Raw genomic sequence first — 26,138 nt, forward strand, 5'->3', positions numbered from 1 at the left:
GTCAGAAATGCAGCAGGCAAACATTTATTTATTCCATCTGCTGATGAAGACTATAAGATTTAAGCCCTGGAACGTTGGAAAAAGATAAGAGATTATTTTTTACATTCAAATATGCAATCATTGCAGACATGTACTCAACATAATGGTACAGAGAAACAAGAATATGAATTAAAAAAACCCCACAAAAAACAATAGAATTGGGATAATTAAACTTCAATAATATTAATTAGTTTTTATTATTACAATTATTATTTTTGTTATTATTATAAAATATTGTATTCTATTATAAGAGTCCACGGTACAGTTTGACAGTTTTATTTATTTTTTATTAGTGTTTCTAAGTTTAAATGTCTTAAGATATTCTTTAAATTTACATAATGATTTTGCATGTATGTACTTTAAATTTAGCATGTATAGTAAATATAGTGAATAAATTCACAATGAACTGTCAGATGATCAAATGGAAAAACATTTCAAAAAGATCAAAAACCCTTTGATATGGTCATGTTTCGACCTTTATTGTGAAAGGTTAAGCGGAAGTAGAAAGCATTCCGCTGGCAGCTTGTTAGCTCTGTTAAAACATCTTTAGCAGTGCCCTTGACTGTCCGCATGTCAGTCCAGCTTCCTGTAACCCCATGCTAAGCCGGTCGCTTAACTAGCAAGATACATTAATTAAGAGAGAAGCTCATTTAAAACTGCTTGTTATATCTACTTATTTCAGTTTAGGAGACCTGACCTGACCCCCAGCTGTTGGCTGACATGTCCCGTAACAGTAAGTCTCTGTTGTGTTTACTGCAGCGTTGTGTCGCAGTCAGAAAGGTAACGTTACCGAAATGTCTCACAACGAGATGGAGCAGCAACAGCAGCGTGTTGTCGGCCGGGTTCGGGTCCATTCAGCAGCCGACACCAACACCCCGGGCAGTCTTTCATCTGCAGTCCACAGTGAGAACCAGCCAGTACCGGTTCTGTACCAAGGTTAGTCCCATACAGAGGTAGTGATGGCTGTTGAGTATTTACATGGTATGCTGCTTTATTCTACACTTTGCAGTGGTGGAAGAAGTACTCCTTTTAAAAGTAGCACAGTAAAAATACTCTGTTACAAGTAAAGGTCATACTCTACTAAAAGTACAAAAGCATCAAAATATACTTCAAGTACTCCTGTTACTACTCATTATGTAGAAGGTCCAGATCTTCTATCCTATTATAGCCTTATTATCGATTCATTCATGTGTAGCCTACATCACTTTAGCATTGCAGCTGGTGGATGTAGAGCTCATTTTAATTACTTTATTTACAGCTGGACAGCTTCATCTTTAATAATATATCATAATGTATTGATATGGTGGTCTGGTGGTACGGCTTCCTAATACAACACCAGAAGGTTGTGAGTTCAATACCAGGCTGCCACCATGGTGCCCCTGAGCAAGGCACTTAACCCTGAGTTGCTGCAGGGAGACTGTCCCTGTAGTTCGCTCACTGTAAGTCGCTCTGGATAAGAGCGTCTGCTAAATGACCTGTAATGTAATGTAATTAATTAATTATATTTTGTATATTTACAAAAGTAGAAGTATAAAGTAGCTTAAAATGGAACTACTCTTTCAAATTCGTACTTCTACAGTACTTGAGTAAGTGTACTTAATTACATTCCACCACTGGAAATACCATAGTCTGAAAATACTCCATCACAAGTTAAAGTCCTGAATTCAGAAGTACAGAAGTATTATTAGCTAAATGTACTAAAATAATAAAATAGTGCCAAAACTGTATTTGAGTAAATGTACTTTACACCACTGCTGTAGACTGGATTTTATATATATTGGCGTTAAATAGCCGACGATGTACAACCGAATTTGTGGCTAAATAGTCATATATTCCAATTTGATCTTCCAGGCAGGAGAACCTTGGGAAGATGAATACCCACCGCTGCAGGCCTATCAGCTGGATCCAGAACCAGTGAAGAAGGATGTGTACATCATGAAGGTCAAAGGTCTCCCCTATTCGTGCTCGGCTCAGGACCTCCTGCAGTTCTTCTCAGGTGAGTCAGAAAGTTAGCGTCACAACTCTCGTTATATTTGCTTATCACAGACGCATCAGTATTTGGGTGGACGTTGGTGATTCAAATAAAATAAACAGTATTGAAGTACTTCATACGCTTTTCATGTGTTTTTAATGCTTGTTTTCACGGTTCAAGTTTGTGTTTTTATTCGGTTTAAATTTAAATAAAGTTTATTGTTCACGTTATATTTGATAGTAAAGATAATTTCCCAGGTGTTAAAACATCCTGCCCAAGAACAAACTGTATCTTTATCATAACTCTCTAATCACTATAACAATGCCAAACATATGTGTCCCAAGTGGAATTCTTTATTGTGCACTGTATTATGAAATGATTGTGTTTGCTGTCCTGATTGTCTAACAGAGAAAAACAACTGTCGGCATTCGTCTAATGAAGGCAGTTAATAATTAAGGTTGTGTAAAAAAAGAAAGAAATATTGCTAAAGTGTTGTTACCGTGCTCCAGAGTGTAGGATCCGTGACGGGGTGAATGGGATCCACCTCACTGAGAACCGGAATGGGAGGCCGTCGGGAGAGGCCTTCATCGAGATGGAGCACGAGGAGGACGTCAGAAAAGCTCTGGAGAAACACCGACAGTATCTCGGCCCACGATATGTGGAAGGTTCGTCTCTTTGTATTCCTACTGGTGGAAATGCTGACAATGATGAGTCATTTTGACGTGTGAAGGAGAAAATGAATGGTTCCATTTAGCTGCGTCAGTTTCGGGGTCCTGGGGCTTACTGGGACACAGAGCTATCAAACTAATGTGCTGCTAATGAGGGACAACAAAAGATAAAAACATGTCCTGCTTGGTGGGTTTCCAGTGTATGAAGTGAACAACGGCGAAGAAGCCACCCTGAAGAAAGCTCTAGCTCAAGCTGAAGACGGAGTGGTGCGTCTCAGAGGTCTCCCCTACTACTGCAACAAGGAAGAAATCGTCCATTTCTTTTCAGGTAAACCTTTTTCACATTTACTGGAAGCAGAGCATGTGATTGGAGCTAGCGGGGGGATTCTGGATGGATTATAAAAATAAAATAAAAGTTGTAGCCTCCCCTTATCTCTCGCTCAAATGTCCCTCCAGTACCTGTCACTCAAACCATAAACAGTAAGCTTCGAAGCTTCATTCATTACGTTGGCGTTCGAATTCTAAATATGCTGTGTCATTTAGTTTATGCAAGTGTGTTCATTGTGTTTAAAGCTGGTATTTGTGCACAGCTGCAGATAAAGATTAGGCTACGCTAATATTATTAGTATTAAACTATTTGTAGGATTGTTTCCGCCTTGAGTGATCCAAACATTTCCAGTAACTCCAGAGCGTTGTGAAGTCCAACCGTTGACATTTAAAGAAAAAGACAAATGTAATTATATCTAAAATTCACAATGTGTTTTTCATCTAACGACATATTTCCCTGCGGTCCAAAACAATTCTTCCATTTGCCGCACACAAAGGGAAACGCGTACTGACGAGTTATATGCATTAAAATGATGTAATAAAAAAGCCTGACACGTTTAATGTATCACGTTATTCAAATTGAGGATTCTTTACTAGGACTTTTAACTTTCCGCCATTAAATGACACACATTTTAAGCTTTATTCAAAAACCTCATTAGAAGCTTCAAATGTAAAAATATTTTTATATTTGTTACAGCCTTAAATAAAAGGATTTATTTTTTTGGAGTCATCGATTTGAGCGTAGCGGAGTGTAATCTGAGTTAGACCATCTTTAGCTCTCGCAGTGAAACAGATTTGTAATCACAAAGTCTTTGCCAATTGACCCCCAAACACACACCTCCGATCTAAGGAATTGCTACTCCAACACACAAAATAACAAAGTCAAATGCAGCTTTATATGACTGGAGAGACTGGAGAGGTCACCTGGTCGCCACAAAGTACACATGATTGGATTCAATTAATCTTTACGCACCTGAGGATGAGTTTATATAATGTGATTAACCATTTTACACAAAGACAAAGGAGAGGGATTTTGATATTTGAGCGGTAGAACGACGAACAGAGGGACACTTTATAAAAACTTGTTATTGTTTAATGACAACAGTAAAACATTCAGTGTCTCTGTGTCTCAGGTTTGGATATAGTGGAGAATGGGATCACCTTCATCAATAACCGCAGAGGGAAAAACTATGGAGAGGCCTTCGTGCAATTTTCCTCTCAAAAAGAAGCCGATAAAGCTCTGGAGAGAGACCGAGAGGTCATCGGGAACAGGTAGGATGCTGAACACGCCCACTTTATAATCCTGTTCTCTCATTCCTGGCCATCAGCAGCGAGGACTCCTATTCAAACTTTAACCCTTGTGCTTCACCTCAAGTTGCTCTGATGTCCTGTGTAATACAACATATTAATATTATTTCCCACTGAGTTAAAGCTTTTTAACAAACATCAGTCCTCATCATATCTACCAAATATTAATTTTTCTTATTATTTTAACGCTTTAAATACCAGTTGGTTTACGTAATGCAACTGTTGGGCTCTATAGAAAATGGCTCAACCAGGTGGAGATTAGTAAAAACTACGATTTTGAAGGCTCTCGATTAAAAGCCACATATGATGGAATGTTATGCTGTAATCGTCGTGGTCAATGAGGCTATTTCTGTTCTTCAGGGTGTGACTCATTATAGGAGTACAATTCAGTTGAAAACAACTCGCACCCTTACCAAAATGTATGCCTAATGCATTAACACAGCCAGAATAATCAGATAAAAAAAAGAATCTAGTGAGGCACAAGGGTTAAGGAACACAAGTCATTGATGTGTTGCTGTACTGCATCTCATCCCCTGCTGTTTGTACTTGCAGATACATCGAGGTGTTTCCCAGCAGTAGTGAACAGATTCTTTCAAAATTGGGGAAGAGGCAGAATGTAGTTTCTTCTTACACCGGCCCTCAGTCAGCAAACGAGAGGACCGTCTCTGCATCACACACCGAACCTGGTGAGGGGATGTTTAGAGCTCATTATGTCTTCATGTCTTCAGGGCCTCGTCAGTGATGAACAGTGTGGAGAATTTTAGAGATGAATGATAGTTTCAAGATAGGTCTGTAGTTATTCGGTTGGATCAAGGGCAGGTTTCTTTAAGATATGAAGGACTCTTAAACCATCAGGGACACAGCCAGAGGTGAGTGATAATGAATTGAGGGTAGGCTGGGGCCCAGGGTGGGCAGGACCTCTGTGGGGGGGGGGGGGGTAGAAACTGTAGCGTTGTTAAAATTAGACCGAACGATATTGATTTTGCTGTGTGGTAGAGTAGAAGACTGAAGTGTGGTGTCAGAAGCAACACATTTGTGGAGACGAGATGTAACGTAGAGAAGGAGCTCAAAGACACGTCCAGGGTAAAAACAAGGTCAAGAGTGTGGACAAGGTGAAAAGACATGGTGATATTTAAAAAGTTGGTACGAGTTTGAGAGGTTGTCAATGTGCATTAATAATCGTACTTAAGAACCAGTGACATTAACAGTTCAGAGAATTCATCTAAAAAAGTAAACAAACAAACAAACAAACTGGGATTTTGCAATCAATTCTGAAGGAAGTACTTGAAAGCTATTGAAGGTTTGAGAGTCAGGTGATTGTGAGGACAGAGTTCCACTAGAGGGCAGCAGTCCCCGGGTTTAAATCAAGTTTCAGTTCAAAGTGAGTAATCCAGGTTGTGACATTAAATAAGATTGTTAGGAATAAAAGTCTTGTTGCACAAACACTGCTGGAGTGAAAGGCTCGGCCGAGTGTGAACTACTGATGGAGATCTGAGGGACATTAAGTGCAGGCTGACAGTTTGACACTTCTTGGTGGTCTGTTGTTGAATATATCAGAGACAGGATGAGAACCAGGCTCCGCCAGTGAAGCGCTGTGTCCTGGCTGAGGCAGAAAGTAGAAAAGATAAACATAATTACATTTTCTGCTCTTTGTGCAATTAGCTGTTGTTTTTTTGTTGTCGTTATGCTTGTGTAAACTGTTGTATCTGCGCCACCAGGATCCACTCCGAGCTCGGCCCTGCCGCTTCACTACATCCACATGAGAGGACTTCCTTTCCAGGTGTCCGGAGAAGACATTGTAAAGGTATGTATAAAGATAATGTTAAAGTTAAAGCTGGCTGTGTTGTTGCATGCGATTTCTTTCACGTTTGTTTTTCTCTTGCAGTTCTTCGCTCCTCTAGTTGTGTCTAAGATCGTGATTGAGTGCAGTCCTCTTGGGCGGCTGAGCGGAGAGGCCGAAGTTCACTTCAGATGCCACCAGGACTGCTTGACCGCCATGTCCAGAGACAAACAGTACATAGGTGAGACTGTCGGAGCATTACACATCAGGGACAGCTGATGTAGACATATGGATAGGTACACAGGTGTTCGAGTATAAAACTGCGTCTCAGTTTCAATTGGATTTGTTGGGTGTCAGATATTTACTCTTATGTCAGGATGATTGATCAAGTATTAATGCAGCCAAAATGTGATGGCAGTTTGTCTTTAGCGGGCACTGCAACGACGTAATGGAGATAAATGGCCAGAATCTACGGGTCATCGTTATTTATCCTCTTACAAAGCCTAAATATTCTTGACGGGAGTTGCATATATTTTTTACTGCACGTCGACGTGTAACAAAAATATGTTTTATGTATTTAATGGTTAATATGAAATGTCAGCGTATCTTTACTTTCCATTATCACAACCTTTCTGGTTTGTTATGACGTGTTGCAATATACAAAGTGATGTAATAATCATCTGAACCTTCTCTTGTTTTCTGCAGGAGAAAGATTCATCGAGTTATTCCTGAACTCTGTCGTAGACTCCGATTGAAACGGGTGAGAAACACGGAATTGGATCCAGAAAGTTTGAAATTCCCGCTTCTTGACAGAAGAATCTGTTATATTTTTAGATTTCTAATTCACATTTTTAAGGAAGTTACAAAAGAGACATAACCCTACATCTCTTAGACAGTTTAGTGACTCTGCCGGTTTTTCCAAGCTGGATGGCCGTAACACACGCGTTGTAATTACAACACACGCGTTGTAATTACAACACACCAGCTGGGAATTTGCAGCTTTTTTTAAATGGAACAAAGAATAACACACTGCAGTCTCTGTGCTGCTTTGCTTTTGTCAAAAAGATACTTTGATATATTAAAATGTGAATTCACTGGTTCTACCTTCTCGTACAAACTCTGCCGAGCTTACGTTTTAACTCCTGATGTGATTTGACATGTCGTTTTGTCTCCTGCAGGTGAATGTCCAAACACAGATGCCAAACACACGTAAACGCACAACTATGGAATTTAATGTCCAGCCTCACTAGGACATCAAACAATAAACATTCTTGTGTCGGAAGAAAAAGTGCCTTCATTGTCTGTATCAAACAAGAGGGAGTCATCCTGATTACAGTTTGAGGTCAGTCATTTCAGTGAAGGCTGAATAGTTTTCTCATTATCCCTCACATTATAATAGTGACTCGTGTTAATTTAGATCATTAAGACAAATTGTTCCAATGAATAAGCAGATAGAATATTTTGTAAGTGTGACAATGAGAAGAATCCACACTTAAAATGTAGCCGAGAGTAAAAGTAAGAATTTCAATTATTATTATAAATAAATGCTAAATTGTGGCGACTTTCACCATAAACCTGATGTCACAAAATCACTTCAACTTATGAATCAATTAACCACATTTAAGATCACTGTTGAATGTACAGAATGATGGTTACAGTTAAAGATAAGATAAAACACCAAACTGGTTGATTCACCTTCTGTAATAACATCCAAATATGTATTTATTGTATAATGTGTTGGGACTTTGTGAGCCAATCAAATCTCTGTAAAGAGCTTCAAAGTAAAAAGTTAAGGTACACAAAAACTAGCATTGAAAGCCACTGTTGTGTTTCTATCAGAAATAAAAAGGTTGATTTGAATAGTAAAACTAAACCAAAGGGCTTTTTATCTGGTCTGCAAAATGTTTCTGTTCACAAACTAAATAAAAGAAATATACAAAGCACGTCCTGCACACTGAATAATGTCCTCGGATACTTTAGTTTTGCTTTGCAGAGGCCCTAAGGATGGTCTGAAATGAAAGTATAAGTATTGACATAATCCAGGTTAAAATAATCCAGAGACGTACACCAGTAAGATTTAATAAAAGTTTATTGTTGATCAACAAGCATTTCCATCTCACGTGTTAATTAGCTTCAACAAGAACAACTAAACTTCTAATTATTCTTAGTATAAATCAACAAAACATAAAAACAGCTGTTATACAGATGCAGCGATACGCAATATTCCAAGCAGTCAGGCAGAGAGCCATGCTTTTAAAAGTGTCGTAATGTTAAGACGCCCCGGGAAAAAAAAAAGTTAATATAATCTAAATATCTGAATGTTGGATTTTATGATTTAACTGCCGTTTGAGATAAACCAAACTCTTTAAACCATTGTGTTAATGCCACTTCTAACTAATACAGAACACAACAGTGAATAAATATTTTACCCAGAATATTCAGCTTTGTAAACTTAAAGGAATAGTCCGACATTTTGGGAAATACGCTTATGTCTGTACGTTAAATAAGAAGCTCCAGCCAGCAGCCTGTTAGCTTAGCATAAAGACTACCTGGCTCAGTCGAAAGCTACCGATCAGCTAAAGCTCACTAATTAAACACATTCAACACTCCAGGAAATTACTGCTCAGGGTCAAGAAATAGTCCCTCTCTATCAATCATGTTCACACTTTTAAGTGTTGCTACATATTAAACAAAGAATATATAACGCGTTGATCAGCTTTAGAGGTGTTGGTAGGTGGATTTTGTTCCCTTTGGCCAGGCTAGCAGTTTCCCCCCGTTTCCAGTCTTTGTGCTAAGCTAAGCTAACCGGCTGCTGACTGTAGCTTCATATTTAACGTAGTCGTATCAATCTTCTCATCTAACTCTGCGCTAGACAGAATCAGCGGCCAAAATGTCGAACACCAAAATCCACTCTCTTCTACAGTGTGAACACCAAAACGTGACGATCTGTCCATCATAATGATGTCATAAGAGACTTGATATAGTAAATGTTTGCATTTTTAGTCTAAATTCTGCATTACAGTTTTACAAATGTTCTTAACTCATTAGATTTGAGTATCACTAATGTATGTTTGTTTTTTTAGAGTGTATAAAAAAAGCTTTTGACAGGCCATACAGTCTTTCCCAATATATTGACACATGTTTAATATCATGGTATAATATAGTATTTGGTCAAAGGTGTGAAACTTCATGCTTCCTCCGATTTAAATATATCATATACTGATCTGTATATGATTAAGAGCGAGCATGGAGAACAGTTGGGACTAAAACAAAAGTCTGGTTTTTCCTTCATCTTTTAAAGCAAATTTTTTTTTTTTGTTTTTTTTAATGTCAGTTGACCCTCTTAATCAATAATCCACTTAGTGGACGTTGTGGAAAGTCAGTTTTTAAATGCATGAGATGATTCAAGTCGTCTTTTTATATAATTAATCTCCATCCAGGTGTCATTTTACAGCTGAGTGCAGCGTCACTCAAGAAATACCACAGCAGCCAGAAAGGAAGATTTACAGCGACTCTAGTATTTTTGAAAAAATTAAAACCTGCCTCCAAACAGCTCAGTGGCACATGTCTGGACATTACACGTTCAGACCTCGCAGGTCTTTCATAACGCCTCGGCTCAAAGTCAAAAAGTGCATTTTTGCAGTGCCAGTTTTACAATTGAATGCGTCTGGTTTCCATGTGTCTGATCATCGTGTCTCGCAGTAAAATGCAGCGTGGTTTCATGTTGGAGTTGAAGCGTATTGTTGCAGCAACAGAGAGAAGCAGGCGGTACACACAGTCTCTGGGAGAATGGAGGAAGGTAACGGAAGCTCGTTGGAAACGCAGCTCTCACAGAAAACCCCGCTGCAGTTCTTACACTGTATCTAGAGACAGAAAACAGGATTATAAACAGACAGAACATGAAGGTGGTTACATCCAAGGATGCGGGCCGAGTCTTCACCTCACAGTATTATTACTCTTTAGTAAAATGTATCTCAAGAAACCAACATTTCAATAATACTTTTAGCACTTTTCCCATGAATTCAAAAGGTCAAACAAACCTTTAAAACAAAGACATTTGATCTACAGTTTTTGGCAAATGACTACTTAATATTTTAGTATTACATTTTACAGCACCTGCATTGATCCAACTGAAGATCTTAAAGCCATATTGTTTCTTTACAGCGGTCACAGTGTTCTTGTCATTGTGTTTCCATGTCTCCTGTTCAGATAGTGTTTTTTCTGGGAGATTGTCAATATTTTAGAATGTGACCTGGCCTAAAATCTTAAACCAATTTACTGTTTGTGTGGTTCAAAGCAGGACCCGTTTGAAGAAATGTCCCAGGTAGAAACAAAACTCTAAAGCCATGCTAATGGAATTAAACTGCAGATGCTCCGGTTAAAAGTGAGACCAAACGTTTCTATGGATGTCAGTTTTTGGGACATTGGCGTTCAGCTAGGCTAAAAACAAGAGAAGCCGTTTGCTTCAGGATAATCTTCCACCCTCGTACCTTTGTCTTCAGGACGGAGTCGTCCTGTTCACACATGGTGCAGATGCAAGGCTGACTGGTCTCCCCGAAGGACTCGTCCTGCAGAAAACAAATTAATAATCCGACTTTAATTAGTCATTTTCTAAATCGATACTTGTTTCAGCTGTTACTTCAGTGTTCAGCTTTACAGTACAAACGTCACTGCATTAATGAGAAAGGTTTTTTATTAAGTACGTGGATTGTTTTGCTTTTACAGAATTGAGTCTTTATTTGAACTGCAATCCAACAGATCTATGTTGAGATAATTATACATTTTATTGAGTGCATATTAGACCTCACCTGCTCATCCTCGTGTTGTGACCTTGAGGACCTTAAAAAACGAGGAGAAGAGAATAAATAAATGAATAAAAAACAATATTTCCTTTATGTTTTTCCTGTAGTTCTTAAGACTCCCTACAAGCTGGAGCTCAGACTTGTTTTGTCCTCTGCTCCCGTGTGCAGAAGGTCATTCTCCCTTCTGACTGATGGGGCTTCTGAGGGACGCTGTTGGTACAATACACAAATATTATATAAACAACAAAGTAGAGAAATGTAACAAGACTTTTACTCAGTTTGAATTTTGCATAATAGTGATCAGAGGTTTACTTTTGGTATGTTCTCTGGGAGTCTCCTCTCCCTCCGAGGAATACTGGACTGTGCGGACGCAGCGTCGAGATGATGCTCGCTCCTTCGCTCGCGCTCTTTCCTCAACTCCAGCTCCAGATTGGACCTGAAACGAGAAAAACACGATACAGCGAACACAAGTTTATAAATCGTGCTTTGTCTGAAGAAAACAGATAAATAAGGAAATTTAAAAAAAAGGACAGAATTCAAACCTGATCTCTAAAAACTAACATACCCCTCCTTACATGCTGTCATTTACATTACATTACATTACAACATCCCCACTTATTATGTTTACCGCCCCGTTCCTACAGACCAGAATCAGAATCTGGTTTATTGCCAAGAAGGTTTTCACATACACATAGCATTTGCTTTGGTATATTGGTGCAAACATAAACACAGTAAGAGAAACTAAAGTGTACAAGGTACATAAATATATACTTTTCAAATACAATGACAATGTGACAAATTGCCGTGAAAAGATATGTACAGTACATCTGAAGACTTTACCTGTGCTTCCTCAGCTGCTCCACCTCCACCTGCAGACTCTCGATTTTGTCCCCAAACTCCTGTTTGAAGAGCCGGTTGGCCTCTACAGCCTGAGCCCGCTCTCTCTCAGCCTGTTTGCATCTGGTTAGGGGAGGGGGTGTTACATAAACTTATGGTAAAATGAAAACTTGACGAAAAGAAACATGGTTGGAACTAAAACTAAAAGAGAAACACAAAAAATGAAGAGTAGACCGAAACAATAGGGAAACTTTAGCCAAAGAAGATGAAGCAGGCTGCGTTTGTTTATTGTTTTATTCGCCTAATGATGATTACTACAGTTTACAACAATGTTATGCTCGCATACAATTCAAAATTAATCATTTAATTTTGCCATTTTCAGCGTACTTTATCTTGCTCCTGTCCCGGCCCCTTCTACACTTGAGTGTAGATCACCAAATGACAACATTTGATTCCAGCCCATAAACATCAGCTCAGTCTCAGTCGGTTCAAAATATTGGTACTCTTTGTAATAACATTACAAGTCCACTGCCTCCCAAATATCCAGGACAGTGTTCGATCATCCACCTTTAAATCTTTGAAAACTGGACTTTCACACACCCTGCCATCTACTCGTCTTACCTTTGCCAAAAAAGCATTAATGCGGTATTTTTCAAGAAATGCCTACCAAACTAAATATAAATCTGATGTGGCAAACATCTGTCAGAGAACACAAGGATTAGGGCGGCTAAAAGGATCCATTCAGTCCACACTACTCGAAGCGGATGCTGGAGAGCCACTGCAGGAGGTTGTGGGAAAATGGTTTTATTTTCAACAACAAAGGAGCATCGTACAGAAAAGATAACATCCTAGTTTGGTTATTTCTATATTAGGCAGGGGTTGTATGTTTGGATTCAGATTTATGAAAGCGTTATAAGAGCTACTGCTGCAGCAGCTTCCCTGCTGCTGAGTTCAGGTTCCTGGCCTGCTTCACCAAATGCTTCTCACTGATTAAAGGATTCAAACAAATAATGAGAATGAAAAATTAATGAAAGTGGAGGGAGAAAAATGACAAAAAAGGACAATAAGATGTTTTTGTAGGCAAGTGATTCCGTGAAGAAAAAACGATCTACTGTAATAATTATTCATAAAAACAAACCATGGCTCACCTGGTCTCCATCTGTTTTACAGTCCCGGTCATCTGGTTTATTTTCTCCTCCAGACGAGCGATGGCTTCACTCTTCTGTTTAGAGCCGACGTCCGCACTCTGAAGAAGATGAGCCGTGTTAACTGGACACAAGAACTCAATACGTCTCCTTAAAAGATTAACCTGGAAGAGTTTGGTGTCGAAAGAGGTCAAAGACTTTGGGGGAGAAGTTAACTGCGACTACCAAGGTGCTTTGTTTTCGAAAAAATAATTTATTTTCAATTATTTTTGAGCTTCAAATTCTGTCACGTGTCCTGCGTTCGGCTGTGAAGCGAGAGATCACGCTGTGTGGAAAAGTGAAAACACAATCTGCAGACTAAATCAACGTCCCTTTGCTTTCTGGATGAGTTTAGTAACTATGGCATCTGATTTCGAGAAAGTCACAATATTTTGAGAAAACAAGTCATGAGAAGGAAATCATTAAAGAAAGTTATATTCTCAGAAGTCACAACTTTTCAAGTAAAGTATTTTAAGTAGTAAAACCCTTAATAATATTTAATAACTGGACCCTATGCTTCCATCTTAACATATAATCCAGTGGTTTTATATAAAGATTTGTGTGAGTTTGAGCTTTTGTCCAGTAAAATCTGCTGACATACAGGGAAAAAAGAAATGTGACATTTCTGAGAAGTCAACAAGAAAAAGTAGATGATGACATTTTGATGCTGTGCACTGTAAAAGTAGCCAAACGAGCAGGACATAAACTGCTCAGTGTCCTGCATGCTGCACGCTGCACGCTGCACGCTGCACGCTGCACACTGCATACTGCACGCTGCACACTGCACGCTGCACGCTGCACGCTGCAGTGGTAAAATGTGAGGATCAGTGAACCTAACCCTCACCTGTGACTTGTGGCTCAGCTGTTGGTTGATGACACGGAGGTCTTCCAGCTGCTGTCTGAGCTCCACCAGAGCGTCCTGCTTCTCACAGATGTCTTTCTCCAGCATCTTCATGGACAGCTCCATCTCCTGCTTCATCCCGATCTGCACCTCCAGCTCCTTCTCCACATCCTGCACAGACATCGGCTTCAGATACACACTTCACACAACCCCCCCAGGGATCCTACCTTCATAAGTTAGACGCACACAAATTGTGACAACATCTATAGATGCGCTCAGTATTTCATGACAAAGTAAAATATTTAAAGATGAGCGTAGAGGAGCATTGTTAAGAGCCTTAGACGCACCAATCGAAGCAGAGTTTCCTCTTTGAGCTGCTTGCGTGTTTCTCCCAGCACTTGTCCGTCGGGTGCTGAGTCGCTTCTTGATGCCTGAAGAACAGCAACATCACATTACAGGAACTGAAAAACTAAGATTTAACATTTTAATGAAAATGTATATTGTATAAATATCTAACTTTGATGTAACATAATTAGCACGGATCACAATCAGTCTAAATGGATTTAGGTGAATCAGGGCCGAGCAATATGTCTGAAAGTAATCTGTCCCATCTCATTAACAACAACAACAAGGACTTCATTCGAGACACAAATAAAGCAACATCATAACAACAAACAGCCTGAAACTAGTCTCTGGTTAATTAATGAGGACTTTGAAATTATAAAAACTTACCCAACTTAACAAATCGATGCTTTTATGATCATAACACGAGTTGCCAAAAGGAAACTATCCATACCCACACAAACAAGAACTCTGCACGCTAATGTTGGAAAGCTTCTTTTTTCCTTGTTTTAACTCCTAATGTTTCACTGGGCTATAAATATCATGTGTCTTTATTGTTTTAATGATAGTCAGTGGTTCATATATGTAGGCAGAGCGAACTGTCTGAAGGCAAAGAATAATATTTATGAATTTACTGGATGATGTGTGTGATGAAAAGGTTTTAAGTGATAGGAAGATGTGATTCATGTTAATAATCTGGAGTTAAAAAACAACAACGATTAAATGTATGACGCGCTCACCTTCCTGGACTCCAGCTGGTACGAGCTCTCCTCCTTTACTCGCTCCACGTCTTCTTGTAAAGTGATGATCCTGTTATTTGCCACAGCGAGCTGCGGAGACAAAGATCAGCCAACACTTCTGTAAGCAAAAGGAAACCAGCGGCCGTGTTGAAGTTGAGCTGCGAATGACTCTCACCTCTTCTGTTAGCTTTGTGTTGGACTTCTCCAGAGCGTCCACCTTGGCCTGGAGGTTATTCACTGATGCACTATAAACAGAAGGAGACATTAGTCAGGAGCTCCACGAGCTGCTGCAGGAGGAGACGAGAGACGGACACTCGGACAAACCTTAAATGTCTGTTCAGCTCCTCCACATAATTCTTCTGATCGAGGATCGCTGTGATCTGACCGTCACTGAAGGAGCAGGAAGAGAGGAAGGAGAATCAATCAATGAGAGAGAGAGAGAGGTGGAAGAAAATCGGATTCTTGCTTTTGTTTTTTACAAACGTGTAGTTAATCGTTAGCCACCTGGGTTGGAATTCATACATAATGATTTCAATTGTTTCTCATTGATTGCCACTGTAGAAGGTGTAATATGTTCTGTCACTCTCCCAATGAGGGAAATGTTTCTGTATGAAATATCAGAATTCAACAATTATTCCTTTTTTTATTCTATTTTATTTTACTTTATCTTACTGAGCCAGATGGCATTTTCCAAACTTAGTGGCATGGAAGTGACAAAACATGGACGTAAGATTTACACGGCAAATGAGTCCTTTATACAGTATATCATGTTTCTGGATTAATGTTACTGCTGCATTAATATAAACTATATGTTGCATTTTCTTACTGTAGATGTTTAAAGTTCATTTTAACTCCTTTATATCCTGTTGGGTAGTTTAATCTACAGCAACACATCATATTCTATAAGAACATCATGTTTGTAGCAAGTAACTAAAGCCGGCAGATAAATATAGTAAAGTAAAAAGTACAATATCCGGAAAATAATTGGCCAAATAAATCAATAGATTCTATATTAATTGCCTTAATGTCACAATCTTTATCAATATTTGTATTTCTTTGCTCATTTCTCCCTCACAAAATTCAGCAAAGTAAACCAACAACTAACCAAATTCTCCCTCAACATTAATCTACCGTGTCTGCTGCAGTAAGTGGCCAAATCATTGACACCAATGAGCAGATGAACATTTCATTTGATGACCAGTCTATAAAAAGAAGTTCAGACGTCACACACTCAGATCAATGTCTTCGAAGTCAAACCAGAAACAACAACTGAATCCATGAAAGCGTACACCTGTTGACTTTATTGTGGCTACTCTGAAGTATTTTAATAAACTCCCTGAGGGTAAAGAGGAGAAAGCAGCACTCACCCCTCTGCACTCTTACTACTGTGTCCACCATCTTTGAGGTACATTGAAAAATCAATCACCCCGACCTGCAGAAGTAATTTGGACAGAAACAGATAATCAATGACAACTGAAAGCACACTGCATCCCTAATGTAACGAATAGAAAGCGTGAATAACATGACTGCTTCTGGAACACGCTTATTGATGACTTTGCACTTTGCATCATGTCAACTTGTATTTTCATACATAATTGTTGAGTCCTGGTTTATATGCATTCAGCTCATCTAAATATGCCAGGGAGTCAGTACAACCTCGAATGAACAAGATGTTTGTAAGTGCAGAGGTTTCACGTCGTTGTACTCGGAGTAACACTTGCTTACTAAGCTGATGACAAACTGGCAACCTGCCAATCCTCACAGAAACTCTGGCGTCACTCCCAAATTAACAGTTAATGGAGGGTGAAGACATATGGGCTAATTTGCGGAACAGAAATCTGAACATTGGATAAAGCCAGGTTCAAAATTCTTGCTTCATTTTGTTAGACATAATAGAGTCAAATGTTTTTACAGAGGGATATCTCTGTATCACTCCATGAATCAGACAATCCTGTCAACAGCTAGAACAAAGTTGCCGTGTTTTTAGGAATAAAGTCTTCTATAAATCAGGCTTTGAATGATGTACGAACAAAAAACAGCCTTTAACGATATATACCAGATTGTAAAATCCCATACATTTTTGCAAAGACACTACAAATGTACTTCAAGTTTTTCTGAAATGTTATGTTTGAATATGCGAATGAGGCATTACCTAGTGCTAACTTCTGGTGAATTTAGGGGAAATCTACAAACGCAAATGGACAAAGTTAGTAAAATAAACATCTAAGTGTATTTTGGATGTTTTCTTCCCACTAGTCTGAAAGTTTATGGTAGAAAAATAGCACAAACGCTTAAAATGTTTTGCCTGTTTTTGCCTTAAAACAATGATTTTAAACTGCACATTCAATTCCTACATAAATAACCCCCTCCCACATTATTTTAGTTTCTTATTCTAAAGAAGAAAAGCTAAAGTGATTAAACTTCTGTATACTGCTGCTAATATATATTTTCAGTTTTACTTGCACAAACATTGTGTTAGAACCCTGAAGTAGGATTTGTTTTTCTCCCTTCCTTCCTGCAACCACGAGTCCTACATGTCCTTGAGTTAGTGCAGCTCTGACTGGTGGTAGAAGTGGAAGTGAAAGTTACCTGAGAGTCCAAGTCCTCTCCCTTCATACACAGATTGGCATCAATGACATTTAGTCCCACGAGCAGCCCGGCGATGACAGCTCCCTCCTCCTCCATCATCAACGCATTCGCCTCATAGAATTCACTACAGAGAAGAGACGAGAGGTCAAAATATTGTCACTGACCAGAAAACTGCTTTTAGTTCAAGCTTTTTTTAAATGTGCCTCATGTACTAAAACACTTCTTGGGGGAAAACACATATATAATCAAGATGTTTTTATTAAGGGTTTAATAAGGTCTAATTAAAGACACTATTCAGTTGCATTATGGGAAATGTAGGATCCTGTGTTTTTGGAGCTTGATCCATAACAAGGACTAAAAGTCAGGATGGCTTCTTTACATTTCACCACAAACAAGGAAGGTATGTGCCCCTCAACGCAGTCTCACACAAACTCACCTGAGCAGGTCCTTTCTGTTGATGATGGTCTTCATGTAGTCAGAGAGTTTCTTCTGCATCAAGGCCAGTCGCAACCAGGCACGCCCTCTTCCTAGAGGAGTTCTGTAGCCAAACACAGGACACTTAGAAACACATTTAAAAACGTACAATCTTTACTCAACAATGTTGCAAAGCAGCTACAAATGGCCACCAGAGTTCATTTCTGCCGCAAGGAATCATTACCATGCTATTAAAGTATTTTCATGGAATTGTTTTTGGGCACAAATGTTGTTACACGCATTGATAATATTAACAAAATCTTAAGTTGTGACTAAGACATACTGCGAGTGAACCGATATAACAGACTCACTTGAGGCCAGGCAGGTCTTTTACACTGGCTGTGATCTCTCCTGCTTCAGGCGTCAACTTCTCCACCAGCTCTAACGCCCCCCAGAAGGACTTGTTCTGCCCCAGGAACGTCTTCTTGGCTGAGGATTGAGAGACAGTGCTTGTTGAGCCTTTTTTTAATTTGTATTTTTTAATCATACTCTAATGTTTTAATAGAAGTGTACGCAGACGATTGAAATGTACCTAATATGCCTTTTACATCTTTTTGGTTGATTTGAATATGCTGGATGGTGCGAGTTAAGTTTAGTTAATTTGTACATGTACACACATATATAAAGAATATATAAATAATATAAATAAAGAAAAGACCGTAAGGATATAAGAATAATATTTTTTAACATTATACAGGAGAGGTATCAATAGTCATACTTAAAGAGAATAATTTCCAAGACAATGCAGTAATAAAATAGGTAGAAATGCACAATTTACATACAGCAAAGGTTTATGTTTACAAGTTGAGATGCATCACAATGAAAGTGTTATAAATATTTGCTAATTAAAGTACATTTCAGATATTGTTTTTTTAATAAGGTTAATGTAGATTTAGATTGTACTGATGGTCCTCTGTGTTTCAATGAAAATTGATTAAGAAAAATCCGACAATACGGAAGATAAAAGTCCTTAGAGCAGGGGTGTCAAACATGCGGCCCGGGGGCCAAAACCGGCCCCCCAGAGGATCCAATCTGGCCCGCGGGATGACTTTGCAAAGTGTAAAGATGAGTTGTTTTGATCATAAAGTAAAGTACTGTTCTAGATACCTGTGACTAAATGTGTTGTGCCTTTGTAGACACACTGTGATCAGTAAGTTGTAATGCACATGTGTGAATGATGAACTGGATATAATATTGTTGAAATTGCAACTTTATTTCTTAAGAAATTTCAGGTTGTTCATAATGTTTTATAAAAAGATCAAATTTAAACATTTTCAGAATGTTCTTGTACTTTCTTGCACTATAACGAAGGGGGACATTTGGAGTTGTGGTTATTTATAGGTTATTATGCACTGATTTTACTGGTCCGGCCCACTTGAGATCAAATTGGGCTGCATGTGGCCCCTGAACTAAAATGAGTTTGACAGCCCTGCCTTAGACTGTCGAATCTGAGACTTTAAAAAGTTCTTGACTTCCTGAAGATTTCCTGAAGAGCAGCAGCTGAGTCGCATCTTTTAGCAAAGCTAATCACTCCCAAAACATGTTTTTGGATAAGGAAAATCTTACTGAGATCAGTGAGCGATAATATGAGGATAAAGAGCTAAAATACAGAAATGCTGAGTAATGTGGTTTCATGGTAATAAGAATATAAATAATCCTATTTTTTTTTAATGACACTCGGAATGAAATTTGACCAATTTTACGCAGAATGTTTCCGCTATCCGGATCTGCATGACTTTAATGTGAGTAATGTGTATTTTTAACACACGTAAGTAGATGTCACAAATTATTTTGAGATTTTACAATGCAACGTTAGAAAAAAAGTATTCAGAAAGTCATACTTCCCATGTCTTAGCATTTTAAAGACTTATGAAAGATTGATTTAAGACATTCAAATACCAATTAAGACTTTATTTTTAAATGAATGAAATCAATGACTTATTAAGACATTAAATCTACGATGAGGGTGTCCCAATAGTCCTTTCTTAAACCAACCAAACTCAGCACTCTTAAAACGGACCAGAAAGTGGACCAACAGAAAAGCATTTTTTGCGTGTTCCTATTGTCAGTTCATTTGAAAGAGGGTCCATGAATCTTTTATGTCAGAGGATTCTCAGCTTCTTTCTCATTTTGTGGTCAAGTACTTTAGATTTTTGGTAACACAGGTCCGCAAATTTCATGGTAAGTAGGCGATAATTAGCAGGTAACGTAAACGGTACATTAAAATCTTTGTTGTGCAATGTGTGCAATGACAATACAGGCATTCTTCTATCAAATTACTGCAAACATTGACGCACTGCAGTGAAGACATGTGTGAAGTGTGCTGTACATACTTTTCAACCCATGTTTCAGACAGTGCTCCATCACGACAAAGAACTGCTGAAGAGGTGCGTAGTCGGAGTCAAGTGTGCGTCCGAGGTTGAGAGCCGACTCGATCAGGCCCTTGATGCTCAGTTTGGCCATGTTCATCAAGTTAAGCCTTTCGATTGCAATGGGATCCTTGGGATCTAAAAGGGAAGAAAAAACACAGAAGAAGGTCATATGAGTCGTGGTAGTAATGACAGGCTGTGCTCTAACAGCAGGAGCTAAATTTGTCGAGAGCAGTCAGGGGACGAGATCCAACGTTTTCCAGGAAGTTAAATTAATGTCGTTTTAGTACGGAAATACAAGATGACAAAATCAAAGAGCCTTTGCTGGTAAATTGGAGAAGAAGAAAAGTTACTTTAAGTATTAGACTTAAAACTGACTTTACGACCCAACACAGCAAAACCTTTATTACCATTATTTATGCGAGTGGATTACTAGACGTCTTTTAGTAGAGGAGATCTACGGGGTTATGGCGTCCTTTAGCGCTTGTTTATGTTATTAAAACATTTATACATTTGGTCTGTAGTTTGCATTTGCATAGACTTTAGGTATAGAGCATGAAAGACTTGACCAACACACAATGACTGAAACTAACAGGTAATGAACTGGGGATGGGACGGTATAGGAATGTTTTCGCAAATCACTTAACGTGGTGAATTAGCATTAATCGGGATAATCGTGAATATACTCTCATGACTTGAAAAAGCTGTGTAGCACACTATGATTGTAGAGAAGTGAGCACGATTTTAAAAAAAAAAACATAGTTTGCTTTTCACTAAAAAGATGCGCGTCCCGTCTGTGATGCGATTCTTAAAAAAACTGTAAGGTTAAGTTATCCCAGTATGTTTTAGTGCCCTTTTAAGGAGCTTTAAGCATATTTCGATGATTAATATCATAAATCGAAATTCTTTTGGCCAGGATAAACGTGGCGCTTAAAACGAAGACACAAATTTGGTATGTGGTTGCTAAAACTCTGTAAGTCTGCACCAGGAGTATCATTTCAATAGCTTTCAAAGCTTTTCTCATTGCAAGAAATTGCAACACACATTGGAAATAAAATACTGGCACGAAGCGTTACAGTTTACGTTAAATTGTCTTGACTTCATTACAGTTGAGCAGGTTGAAGTGTTGAATTTTCCAACTGGCTGGAGAAAAAGTCTGAGCTGCCTCCCTTTCTCAGGAAAACTGTGGACAGCCAATCTGCCTGCTCTGTGCTGAGAGAAGGCGTGGCAAGAGATGAGGAAGAGGAAAGCCGTTGCTGTACAGAAGATATTCTGCTCCAATCAAATTTAAAACCATAAAACTACAATACATACTGCAGCAGGAATCTGTTCAAAACACAGCTCTTTGGTTTTTTGACTGACAAAACAAGACATTTAAAGACATCACCTTGGACTTTGAGGAACTGGACATTTACAATATTTCCTGACATTTTGTAAACCAAACGATTAACTGAAAAAATTTGCGGCGGATTAAATCGATAATGAAAATAATAGTTAGTTCAGAAGGAATATCTATTCACTGTCAAGTTAAAATATGTAGATTCAGTTGCATCCTGTCTTGCTAAGTCTGAACGAGAGTAAAAAAACAACAAGGTGCAAACCTATTTCTGAGGAGTGTTATATTTTCTTAAATTAAGGAAAACAGACATAAAATATTATCCATCATTGCTGTCGAGTTGATTAACTGCAAATCAATAAATTCACACGGCAAAACAAGTGGCACTTCCTGGTTGTTTTGTAGCCCGGCCCTGTCGTATTCACAAGCAGCGTCATCCTGCTGTGTAGCTCTCAGACATCAAACCGTCTGAAATCCACCGTGACACAGCTCAAACAGGACACATTAGCACAGTTCACTAGATGAAACGTGTTGCGTCTGGGGACTTTGTGCAATCACCACGCCCAAAACAGAGATCACACTGTGCCCGCAGACCTCCTCGGGACGATGAGCTAATCTGTCACTTTACCTTCATGGGCCGGCTCTGGGTCTGGGGTGAGGGAGATGTCGTTGAGCTCGCGAAGGCAAAGCCACTCGCCGTCGACAGAGACGCGAAAGTTGCACAGATAAATGGTCTCCCGGGCGGCCTGGGTGATCTTGTCGGTGGTGGGAGTGGGGGTTTCGTTCTGAGGCATGAGATCAGACATGATGACTCAGCTGATGCAAAACCAACACCACCGAGGGGAAAAAAAGGCGAAGTAGCTCTTGTTCCACAAACCAGTCCCCCAAAAAACAGGTCAGAGGGAAGAGGAAATCAGAGAAAATGAAAAGAGTATCAAAACAAAAAGGAGAAAAGGCCAGGCCCGCAGCTCTCAGCAGGTGTCTGAAAGGGTGCTGCTTTCTTTTCCTCCTCTTTATGCCTGCATCCTCCTCCCCTCCTTGTTACAACTGAATGGAATACGCTGCTGTCTTGACAGAGGCTGCCCTGCCCTCTCCTTCTCCACCTCCTCCTCCTCTTCAACCTCTTGTTATCCCTTTTGTACAGACAGGGGGATTTAAAATGCAAGAGAGCACCGTGCTAAAAATCACAGCCCTCCTCCGGTCAGTTTAGCACCGGTTCACTCTGATTGGACTGCCTGTGGACCGCAGTGAATGCACTGTGTGGGTGTCGACCAAGATGGCTGACAGCAGTGCTGGGTACAGCAACACAGTGTCACGTGAGCAGATGGTGCATGCGTAAAAAAAAAAAAGGGGGGGGGGGGGGGGGGGATGAGGAGGAGGAGGGAGGGGGTCCCTAGAGTACCCAACCAATGTATGATGATGCAGCAGAGGACTCATGTGTCTCTCAAGCATCAACAGTGTCCCCGGAGCTGAAACAGAGGCCCGTTATTTGACAATGTGATTATTGAGCTGGCTGCAGCAGGATAGCAAAACAGCGACATCAGTGAGCAACAAATAGGCCAACGATCCTGGCTGTTAGTCTTCGTGTTCATTTAATTCACACTTGCGAAAACCAAGTTGTGGCCGTCTTAGAAAGTCAATAAAGAACAACATGTATTTATAGTTAAGCTTCCTCATGCCTGATGCGTGTTGACAAGATGATAAGCCACACTGGATATTTATGAGGAGGTGATATTTAGGGAATGACGTTTGGGAATGGGATGGGAAAAATACACAGATGGCAAATATGTCGAAAACAACAACACTACAACATTTGTAATTGAGGTCAGAATGACAAAGCCAACAGAGCACTCACGGTTCGTTTCACACTGATTAATTGAGAACATTAAGCAGCTGAGTGCTGAGCAGCCTTAAGAACCAGGAAAAGTTCATGTTTAAGCTCAATCGTGTTTTATGTGTCCAGTTTCCAAACCACTTATTTTGAAAAAAAGTGTGGTACAAAATGATCTTATTAAGGCTTACAATATCTTAAGAGCAGGATCGGAAACAATCTTTCCCATCCGCTGCCACTTTTTACATTTTCACTTCATGTTTTTGTCTGCCACTTTGGAAATCTATGTACAACGCTTTAGAATTGTCTGAGTCAGGGGCATCAGACCGCAGAAATATGCAATATGTCATTTAAAAAATATATATATTTCTTAATCTAGAAAACATATCTGCCATGGTGGCAGGTGATCTGAAATCCTTACCTGCCACAGCTGATCATGTAACTGCACTCTTCCTGGTTCAAGATAGGAACCTTTGTTGCATGCCACCCTCTGTTTCCTGTTTATCATTTCCATTATGGATTATTTTTATGAGCAACACCAATAAATCGGCCAATATTAGCAAACATATTGGTAACGTTGGATATGTCAGCCAATGAGTAACAAGAATTACAAGATAAATTTGAGGTAATTTATAAACAGTGTCACCATTATGTCATTTGTCCATCGGAGAGCACTGAAAGTTTTACTGTAAAACTATAAAAGTATTAAAATAAATTCCCAAAACTTCCAAGGATCTTCAATTTACAATGAATGTAACAGAGAAAAGCAGCACATCCACACATCTGAGCCAGCACCAATACATGTTAAGCTTTTCTGCTTATCATTTGTTTATCATTTCAGTACCAAACTCACTCCCTGTAAAAAAAAGGTTTTTAAGGCCTAATTAAAAAATAAAACCACTCAACCAAAGATCAAGTGACTAGTTGCAGTCGGCCAATCGACTTAGAAAAAACATCCCTAGTTTGACGCAGATCTCAGACAGTATTTAGTTTCATATTGCAATATCTAAATCGACTAAAAGAGGGAAAATATCATGCACCGTCTCTTCAATGTGTTGGTGTAACGCTGAAAGGAAACTTTGTGCAAGCAAGTGTGCTATAGTCCTCATTTATTACCTGTTCCTGCCATCAGGTGTAGTTAGTCAATGTGACACACATTTATCACAGACTGCTAGCTACTTTACGACCAATCCACCGTTAAATGCACACCATAGCAACCAGTGGCGCTGCAAAGCAATTAACCAAGTCTGTCAAAACAGCCCAAGTCACACACAGGACGTCCGACACAGTGGAGGACTCACAAGTGTACACATCTTGTTGACAGCAGCTGTGTTTACTGAGTGATAAACCACCAAGCTGTTCTTTTGCAAGTACATTTGAGGGAGAGAATCAACTGACAAGACAGTTTATATTATTTATTGCATTCCTAGCTATTGGCAGTTATCCTAAATCATAGGAGGTAGGAAGTTGTTTGTTTAGAGACAGTCAAAAGTTAGCTAACAAGCTAGCAACGCTAACTGCAGGTACAGCTGTTATTTTTAGTAAATTGGATTATTAAGGAGGATCATGTTAGCTAGCTAGTTAAATATCTGGACTTTAAAGCACTTACTTCTGCGCTTTGACTCGATTCTTTCAATCCTGAAGTCATACTTCCGAAGCGGAGTGGGTGACAGCGACCCAGCCTTCCCAAATCTCAGATTAGAGGAGTTTAAAGCCTCCTTGAAGTATATGACCGAAGTCGGAGAAAGAGTCTCGTCTGGACTATCAACATGTCCGTTTTCATCTGATGAATTTTGCCTCACTGAACTTTCCTGAACCTCTGAAGATGCTTGCAGAGGTGGATGTCCCGGCGACATATCCCGCTCCGCCATCCTCCCTCCGGTTAAATTCACTTCATGTGACCAAGCGAGTGTGCTGTCAGTCAGCGGTCAGCGAGCTAGCTGCAGTTAGCTACTGCGGCCATGCACTGCCGTGCTTAGCAAAGCAAAACAATCGAAAGGCCGGTAAATGTACTCCTTCTCTCCAGTAATCACTCCGCCTTTCGTCCTGTCCTCCACAACCTCCCCCTGACCCGGAAATAGCTTTGCATTAGCATTTTGGTCAAATCTGTTGCTAATTTCGCGAGAGTTGGCGCGCTGTGTCAGCGGTACAGCAACCAGTTCACATGACCAGAGATTATTCATATGATGGGAGATGAGTCACTAGTAGTAGATCAATGACTAAACGTCTGGATGGCCCCATGAGTCATTGCGATACACACATGAGCTATTGTGCCTCTTCTGTCTCTAAGACTCTCTGATGAACGATTAATATATTATATATATATATATATATATATATATATATATATATATATATATATATATATATATATATATATGATATATGTATATGTATATCTTTAATATGTATATATCTGTATATATGTATATGTGTATATTTATATATATATATATTATTATATATATATATATATTATATATATATATGATATGTATATATATTATATATCTATGTATATGTATATATATATATATATATGTAAGTATATATATATATATATATTATATATATAATATATATATGTATATGTATAGTCTATATATATCTATGTATATGTATATATATATAATATATGTATATGTATATATATATTTATATAGTTTAATTGTCTATATATTATATATATATATATATAT

General features: G+C 39.0%; 2 protein-coding genes across 5 annotated transcripts; one reads left to right on the forward strand and one right to left on the reverse strand.

Moving 5' to 3' along the window:
- Nucleotides 1–576: 576 nt before the first annotated feature.
- Nucleotides 577–8,037, forward strand: grsf1 (G-rich RNA sequence binding factor 1). Its single transcript, XM_029439775.1, has 10 exons — nt 577–975; nt 1,891–2,035; nt 2,521–2,676; nt 2,879–3,007; nt 4,140–4,278; nt 4,867–5,000; nt 6,033–6,118; nt 6,200–6,335; nt 6,800–6,854; nt 7,273–8,037. The coding sequence occupies exons 1-9, from the start codon at nt 760–762 to the stop codon at nt 6,847–6,849; spliced, it is 1,191 nt and encodes a 396-aa protein (XP_029295635.1). The 5' UTR covers nt 577–759; the 3' UTR covers nt 6,850–6,854; nt 7,273–8,037.
- Nucleotides 8,038–8,165: 128 nt separating this feature from the next.
- rufy3 (RUN and FYVE domain containing 3) lies at nt 8,166–25,585 on the reverse strand. 4 transcript variants are annotated; one of them, XM_029439771.1, is made up of 18 exons: nt 25,049–25,585; nt 20,237–20,410; nt 18,215–18,332; nt 17,866–17,967; nt 17,430–17,553; nt 16,208–16,272; nt 15,165–15,230; nt 15,016–15,085; nt 14,841–14,930; nt 14,106–14,189; nt 13,762–13,929; nt 12,882–12,979; nt 11,737–11,856; nt 11,209–11,332; nt 11,021–11,106; nt 10,903–10,933; nt 10,585–10,662; nt 8,166–9,957 (listed from the first exon to the last, which is right to left on the reverse strand). In XM_029439771.1, exons 1-18 carry the CDS (start codon nt 25,308–25,310, stop codon nt 9,814–9,816), a joined length of 2,004 nt encoding a protein of 667 aa, XP_029295631.1. In that variant the 5' UTR covers nt 25,311–25,585; the 3' UTR covers nt 8,166–9,813. The 4 variants fall into 4 exon arrangements, with proteins under 4 accessions (XP_029295631.1, XP_029295632.1, XP_029295633.1 ...); XM_029439772.1 differs by lacking the exon at nt 25,049–25,585 and adding an exon at nt 22,237–22,858; XM_029439773.1 differs by lacking the exons at nt 8,166–9,957; nt 10,585–10,662; nt 10,903–10,933; ... (1 more) ...; nt 11,209–11,332; nt 11,737–11,856 and adding an exon at nt 12,010–12,719 and having other exon boundaries at nt 25,049–25,576.
- Nucleotides 25,586–26,138: the final 553 nt, after the last annotated feature.

Source organism: Cottoperca gobio, chromosome 9 (assembly GCF_900634415.1).
Source record: "Cottoperca gobio chromosome 9, fCotGob3.1, whole genome shotgun sequence".
NCBI lineage: Eukaryota > Metazoa > Chordata > Actinopteri > Perciformes > Bovichtidae > Cottoperca > Cottoperca gobio.